We start from the raw sequence: 8,265 nt of genomic DNA on the forward strand, positions 1-8,265 counted from the left end.
TGTAGACCAGGCTGGCCTCGAACTCAGAAATCCGCCTGCCTCTGCCTCCCAAGTGCTGGGATTAAAGGCGTGCGCCACCACGCCCAGCGGTCTTTGGACTCTTTGAGATCTGACTGCCTCTGCTTCCCAAGTCCTGGAATAAACATGTGGTCATCATACCCAGTCCTGGTTACATCAGTACTTTACATTAGAGAATATATGGTAGTGTAGCCAGCCGTCCTTTTGTTTGTTTACTTTATGAAGTTGTGGGTTTCCAATCCTGATCTTAATGCATTTAGGCAAACCTGCCCCTGAGCTATAGCCCTCCTCTCCCCATTTTTTTCTTTTTTCTGTTTTTCTTTTTTCTTTTTCTGGAAACAGGGTCTCTCTATGTAGTCCTGACTGTCCTGAAACACCATATTTGAACTTAGAGGCCTCCCAAGATTAAAGGCGTACACCACTTATACCTGCCTAGTTTTTAAAGATGTGTTCATTGTCCATCTGTTGTCTAACAATGTTTGTTGTGTGTGTGTGTGGTGTGGTGTTTGTGTGCACATATGCTTGTGTGTATAGGTATATATTGAAGCCAAAGTTCTACTTCTACTTGGATTGCTTCCCACCTTATTTATTTAATTTGACTAGGTTGGTCTACATAGTGATCTTTATAGAGATCCACCTGCCTCTGCCACCAGAGTGCTGGAATTGAAGGTGTGTGGCACCTTAATTTTTTTTTTTTAAAAGATTTATTTATTTATTATATGTCAGTACACTGTAGCTGTCTTCAGATACTCCAGAAGAGGGAGTCAGATCTTGTTATGGATGGTTATGAGCCACCATGTGGTTGCTGGGATTTGAACTCGGGACCTTTGGGAGAGCAGTGCGGTGCTCTTACCCACTGAGCCATCTCACCAGCCCAGCACCTTAATTTTTAAGACAGGATCTACTACTGAAACTGGAGCTTATTGGAAGGTTAGGCTGGCCTACCAGCAAGTCACAAATATCTACTTGTCTCCTGATACCAGAGAGCAGGGGCTGAGGATTGAATGCAGGTGAAAGTCAGGACTCTGTGTGTGTGTGTGTGTGTGTGTGTGTGTGTGTGTGTGTGTGTATGTATGTGTGTATGTATGTATGTGTATGTGTGTGTATTTGATTTTCCCCTTTTATGTTGGGATTGAACTCAGGTCAGCAGGGTTTACATTACGGAGTCAGCTCCTTTCCCTTTTGCTCCCTACATCTTGTTAAAGACTTCATTTGAGTGAGTGATTCTGAGCCTCTGATCTTTTGTTTTCCTGCTGCTCAGATGATTTAAAACATCTCCCCTCGGAGCTTACATTTTGAAGGGAATTGTTTTGGGTTGTGGCCCTAGAGATTCTTGGTCTCCAACTTTTAAATGAGTCATGAACCCAGCTTACAAATTTTTGATTGGTTCCTGTTGTCCCCTCCTCCCTTTACTTTTATCCTGCAGTTTCCAACTAGTGTTCAGCATCTCTTCTGATAGCATTTTTTTTTCCAGAAGGAAAACATAATCTGAGCCTTAGGTTTTGTCTGTGGTGTTCTATTTGCATGGAAAGTGCTGGAATGAATATTTCCTATGTCCAGGAGAACCGTTTACTTGTGTGGAAATGTTTCTCTAATGTTTGAGTGACACCAGAAGCAAAACTATGGTGTTTCCAGATTTCCTCTCAGGTGTGGTCTGTATACATAGACTCATGTTACTTAAGTTAATTTTGATAATTTAGTTCATTAGAATGGAGTACTAATTTTTTTGTTTTGTTTTGGTTTGGTTTGGTTTTGGTTTTTCGAGACAGAGTTTCTCTGTATAGCCCTGGCTCTCCTGGAACTCACTTTGTAGACCAGGCTGGCCTCGAACTCAGAAATCCGACTGCCTCTGCCTCCCGAGTGCTGGGATTAAAGGTGTGTGCCACCACGCCTGGCACTGTTTTCTTGTTTTTATTGATCATTCATACATTAATTAATAGAAATGTCCATTTAGAGTGTTTGCTTAATTTTTATTTGGGCTGTTTCATATGGGTTTTAAATTAAAAAACCCAGGATTTTGCATGTATCCAAGGATCTCTTATCTGATGTAATAAGTAGGCCAAATCCTGCTTAGCTTCCAAGATAAGCTGAGATCAGTCAAGTGCAGGGAGGTATGAGGCAAACTATTGGGGACCTTTTCATTTTTATAGTCAGATGGCTTTTCTCCTATTGAATGGTATGACATATCTATTTTAATACAATTTTTAGATTTATTTATTTAATGTGTATGATGTTCGCTGCTGTAAATATACATCTGCACTACTTGTATGCATGATGCCTGTGAAGGAGGAAGGAAATGTCAGAGCCCTTGGAACAGGAGTTATGCTTGTGAGCCTCCATGTGGGTGCTGAGAACCCAACCCTACCTAGGTCCTCTGCAAGAGCAGCCAGTGCTTTAAACCACAGAGCCAGCTCTCTAGACCCTATGTCTTATTTATTTATTTATTTATTTGTTTATTTAGGTTTCTCTGAGTCCTGGAACTCACTATGTGGACCAGACTGATCTTGAACTCACAGAGATCCTCTTGCCTTTTCCATCTAGTGCTGGGATTAAAGGCGTTTGCCCCCTTTTTTATTTTTGGCTAATGTGTTTAACATTAGACTCGTACTTTGAGAATATTGCAAATATTTCCTCCCATTCTGTAGTGTGCTGTCCTTCCTCTTCTCCTCCGTTTCTATCCTCTTCCTTCCTCTCTGCTGCTTTGTTCTTTTGTCTTTCTCTCCTGTGCTGGATAGATTTCAGGGTTTTATCTTAGTTATGGTTTCTTTGCTATGACAAAACACCATGACTAAAAAGCAAGTTGAGGAGAAAAGGTTTTATTTAGCTTACACTTTCATCACCAAAGAAGTCAGTATAGGAACTCAAGCAAAGTTGGAACCTGGAGGAAGGAGCTGATGCAGAGGCCATGGAGGAGTGCTGCTTACTGGCTTACTCCCCATGGCTTACTCAGCCTGACTTCTTACAGAATCCATTAGCACCAGCCCAGGGATGGCACCACCCATAATGGGCTGGGCCCTACCCCATTGATCACTAATTGGGAAAATGCCTTACAACCCGATCTCATGGAGGCATTTCCTCAGCTGAGGCCCCTCCCTCTCTACTGACTCTAGTGTGTGTCAAGTAGACACACAAAACCAGCCAGTACAGTTCTCATGAGTGTCAGACAAGTACTCTACCCTGGAGCAACATTTTGTTGTTTCCTTTGCTGTGCAGCATTTAAAAAAAAAAAAGATTTATTTATTATTATACATAAGTACACTGTAGCTGACTTCAGATGCACCAGAAGAGGGGGTCAGATCTCATTAGGAGGGGTTGTGAGCCACCATGTGGTTGCTGGGATTTGAACTCAGAACCTTTGGAAGAGCAGTCAGTGCTTTTACCCACTGAGCCATCTCGCCAGCCCCCATCCCCCTTTTTAAGATTTATTTATTATGTATACAGCATTCTTCCTGCATGTGTACCTGCAGGCTGGAAGAAGGCCCCAGATTTCATTATAGATGGTTTGAGTCGCCATGTGGTTGCTGGGAATTGAACTCAGGACCTCAGGAAGAGCACCCAGTGCTCTTAACCTCTGAGCCATCTCTCCAGCCCGCTGTGCAGCTTTTTAGTCTGATAGAGTTCCATCTTTTCAGTTTGTACTCTGAGCTTGTAGTGTGGTATAGAAAAAAGCATTGCCAAGACCAGAATTAAAGAGCTTTTCTCTTTGTTTTCTTGTTTTTATAGTTTAAACTTCAATTTTTATAATTAAAAACTTATTTTCTTGTGTAGTTGAAATCAATAAAATAGGACACATAGCTTTTTCTTTCTCAGAATTGTTTAAGATTGTTTTGGGTCTTTTGTAGTTTCATATGAATGTTGGGAAATTTTTTGCTTTAAATTTTTGTGAATACCATTGGAATTTGATAGATTGTATTGAATTTGTGTATTGCTTTGGGCAATATGCACATGTTAACAATATTAATTATTCCTAATCCCAAACATTGGCTATCTGTTTATTTGTGCCTTTTTCTTTTTCCCTTCTCAACTTCTCCCTTCTCCTTTCCCCCACCAGTCTCACTGTATTGCTTGGCTTGGCTGGTCTGAAACTCAACTATACATACATAGATCAGGCTGGCTTCTACCTGGGTTTTAAAAGTGTGTGCTACCATATCTGGCTAAGTGTTTTTTTTTTTTTTTTTCAGTTTCTTTCATTAGAATTTTAGACTCTTTAGGATACAGGTCTTTTACCTTCTTGACTTAATTTGTCGTTAAGTATTTATTTATGAACTGACTCTGTGTGTGTGTGTTTGTGTGTGTGTTAGTGTGTTATGGTCTGTAATTTGCTATAGCTCAGGCTGACCTTGAACTCTTTAGGTCCTCCCTCTGACAAAGTGCTGGAATTGCTGTCTGTTGTTCTATCATCTATCTATCTGTCTATGTATCTGTGCATCTATGTATCTATGTTACTTTTCTCATTTCTTCTTTGGGTAGTTACTTGTATACAGAAATGTAACTGATTTTGTGTGTGTGTGTGTGTCTGTGTGATACATATATATATGTCTGTGTGTGTGTGTGTGTGTGTTCATGTATATGTGCATACAGGTATGCAAATACATGGAGGCCAGAGATCAGCTCTCCTCAGTTACTACCACTTCTTAATATAACTCATAGAAATTGAACCCAGGTCCTTGTGCTCATAAAGCAAGTACTTTACTGACTCAGCTACCTGTCTAACCTTCTAGCCTTTGTCACTTAAAATCATTGTCTCTGTTGCTATTTTTATTTGTTCTGACATTTTGCTGACTTTAGTTTACCTTAGCTTATTGGACATGTTTTAAAAAGTAGCTTTAAAAACTTGTTTGTGTGTGTGCACAGATGTGCAGGTGTGTACAGGTGACCATGGAGGTCAGAAGAATGCGTAGGATTTCTTGGAGCTGGAGTTAGAGTTGATTGTTACCATCCTTCAGCTCATGGGTGCTGGGAATTGAATTTAGGTCTTTTGGAAGAGTAGCAAGCATTCAACAGCTAAGCCAACTCGCCAGTCCCTGTTTTTATTTAATCTATTGCATTTGGGTGTTTGTGTGTGTATATGTGCCTTCACATATGCACACTTTTATTTGTGTAGATCAGAGGATAATTTATGGGAATCAGCTCCCTTCTATTATGTGGTTGTGGGTACCAGGATTGAACAATGTGTTTATCATGCTAAGTGAAAGTATCTTTACCTAATGAGTTATCACACCACCTTATTTATTTAGGGAAAGGTGTCATGTAGTCCAGGCTAGCCTTAAACTCACTAGCCAAGGATGGCTTTGAACTTCTGATTCTTCTGTTACCACATCTGAGTACTAAGATTATAGGACTGTATTACCACACTTTTAGTGTTTATATGGTACTGGAGGTTGAACTTAGGGCTTTGTGTGTACTAGGCAAGCACTCTCCAACTGAGATACCTATACAGTTTCTACTCTGATTCTTAATGTCTTCTTTGTTATTTAGCTCTCCTGATTTTTCTTAATTTCTTATAAACTCAGATTTGCATATAAAAGTCATTCATTTTACAATTTCTCTTGTTAATTTGTAGTAGATTCACTGTTTTGATTTTAGATAGAAATTGATAAAGTGAATTTGGATTTTTTTTAAAAATGGATTTTTTTTTAAAGGCAGTTTTCATATTACCTTTTAACCAACAGAGGAGTTGCTTTTCAGCATTGCTGATTCCAGCAGCCCAAGGAGCTCCTCCCAGGTACTACACTCAGGTCTCAGGTGAAGCAGAGGTCTTAGGCTACAGAAAGGATTTTAGGACAGATCGGTGAGAAGCAGAGTTCATTATAAATAGTATACTCCAAGACTCCTGTGGGGAAGTTTCAAGAGAGACTCACACTAAATATCGTATCATTTTTCAAGTTATCTTGTTTAAAGGATGTAATGTATCAAACTTTAAAAGATTAAATAAAATGTGCTGGGCGATAGATGGTGGGGGATGTCTTTAATCCCAGCACTCTGGAGGCAGAATCAGGAAGATCTCTGAGTTCCACTTCAGGCTGGTCTACAGAGTGAGTTCTAGGACACCAAGGATCACACAGAGAAATTCTGTCTCAAAAAACAAAAACAAAAAGATAAAGTACAATGTTTTGGTATGTTTACTTTTTCTTTTCGAGACTATAATATAATTACATAGTTTCTCTATTTCCTTTCTTCCCTCCAAACCCTCCAATATACCTCTCCTTGGGCTCTTTTAAATTCATGGTCTCTTTTTTCATTAATTGTTCCATGCACATGCATATATATATCTTCTAAATATAACCTGTTCTATCTAAAAGATTTTTATTTAACAAGATTTTAAGTTATTTATGGGTGTTTTGTGAAGGTTTTCAGATGAATGCTGTTAAGATAGATTAGGTCATTTTTTTTTTTTTCTGTTGATGTGTCCCTTCTCATAGTGTGTCTGATTTGATTCGTATGCATGTACAATTACACGTATGTAATATTATAAATGGGAAATTTCCCCCCCAAATTCACTGAAACAATGAAGTTTGTCTTACTGTATATGCACCCCAAACCAGTTCAGGCCAGATTAGCCTTTCTTTTCTACCTGTCCAGATCCTTTGGGATTATATTTGAATAGAAACAGTCTAGATCTGATTGTTGGGGGCAGAGAAGCTTGTACTATTGCTCAGAGTTAAGTGTGCATTCTGCCTAGTGTAGGTGGAGAGTAGAGGGTTCTGAGATTGCTAGGTGCATTGTCTGAGAGGGGTGTGAGTATATGCACGATAAGGAACTCGACTCTCAAATACATTAATACAAGGCTGTGTGTATATAATCCAAACCAAATAGGTCTCAAGCCACTGAACTATTTCTTATGTTTTCCTGTCTTATAATGGCTTTTCCCATAGCCTCCTGTGAGGGAAGATCAACAGGTCCAGTCTTGAGAATCTCTGTGTGTAAGTTACAGCTGCTTCTGATGAAGATGGTAATGCTGTTATGCTTGGAGAATAGCATTTTATAACAGAATGAAAGCATTTTATAAAGTGAAAGGCATTTTCTAGCATGGTTACTTTTGTTATTGTACATCACTTGGCTACATGTGCTTTTTGATTTTTAGGTTGTCCCACTGACTTACCATGTATGGCAGCAGTCATCATATCAAGATAATTCTAGAGCCCAGTTTTCCAACTCCAGTACAATGTTATTGGAAACAGGGGTCCAGTGGAGCTCTGAGGAGGATCAGGTAAATCTGGGGCAAATTCTTTTTCTTTTTACCAGTAGCACAAGAGATGTTGTAGTCAGTTTCAGTGTCCTAATAGTGCTCATAATTTTATGTAGAACAGAAGCTCGTCTACATTCTTTTAAGAGTATTGTGCATTATGTCTTGGGATACTTAGCATACAAGAAGTTAAAACATTCAAAATTACAAACTCATTACTTGACGATAATTTATTTTATTTTAAGAGGAAAGGCGACCATTTGCATTTTTTGTCTGTTTTTTTTTGAGGCAGGGTTTCCTCTGTATAGCTCCGTATAGCAAGTTCCTGGAACTTGCTTTGTAGACTAGGCTGCCTTTGAACACTACCAGCCTCCCCAGTGCTGGGATTAAAGGTGTGTGCCACCACTACCCAGTTATCTATTTCCACTTTTAAACAGCTAAGTTTTTTGATGTATAAAGAAATGGATTAAAGTGAACTGTTTTAGCTATACAGTTTATCAGATGAGCTTTGAAAGATACAGTCATATACCACTATGGTTGAGATATATAGCTTAGGTATTATATACAAAAGATTATGAATGCTATTTTAATCATTGCCTTCTCTAGTCCCTGATGTTATAGCAAGCACCCTGTAGCTGGTGGCTCTGTAGCTTTGCCTTTTCAAGATTATAGTGTGAGGATTTTAAAAATCTGATTTTTTTTTTCCTTTCTTTCTAAAGTTAGCCTATGTTGCATGTATCAGCTCTTTAATTTTCATTGTTAAAGAATATTTTTTCAGGTTTTTTTTGAGTAAATATGACTTTTGTTGAGTAAATACCTAGGAGTAGATCAGCTAAATTATTTAATGGTATATTTAACTTTATAAGAATATGCTAAATTATTTTCTGAAGTACCTGTTCCCATTTTGCCCAAGGAATATTGTCGATAGGTTTGGAAGTACTTGTTCAGTTTTTTTTTTTTTTTTTTTTTTAATTTTTGTTCTTTTGAGAAAGGGTTTCTCTGTATAGCCCTGGCTGTCCTGGAACTCACTTTGTAGACTAGGCTGGCCTCGAACTCAGAAA

The 8,265-nt window shown here is 38.7% G+C and overlaps 1 protein-coding gene across 6 annotated transcripts in view; it reads left to right on the forward strand.

Annotated features, from left to right (window-relative positions):
* Nucleotides 1–8,265, forward strand: part of Alms1 (ALMS1 centrosome and basal body associated protein) — a 102,420-nt gene that overhangs the window by 3,644 nt on the left and 90,511 nt on the right. For all 6 annotated transcript variants that reach the window (XR_003843230.1, XM_029534803.1, XM_029534804.1 and 3 more), the window contains exon 2: nucleotides 7,103–7,228. Coding sequence is in view for 5 of the 6 variants with exons in the window: in XM_029534803.1 (XP_029390663.1) it covers nucleotides 7,103–7,228 (126 nt within the window). In the remaining variant the exon portion in view is untranslated. The remainder of the gene's footprint in view (nucleotides 1–7,102; nucleotides 7,229–8,265) is intronic.

This window comes from Mus pahari, chromosome 2 (genome assembly GCF_900095145.1).
Source record: "Mus pahari chromosome 2, PAHARI_EIJ_v1.1, whole genome shotgun sequence".
Lineage (NCBI taxonomy): Eukaryota > Metazoa > Chordata > Mammalia > Rodentia > Muridae > Mus > Mus pahari.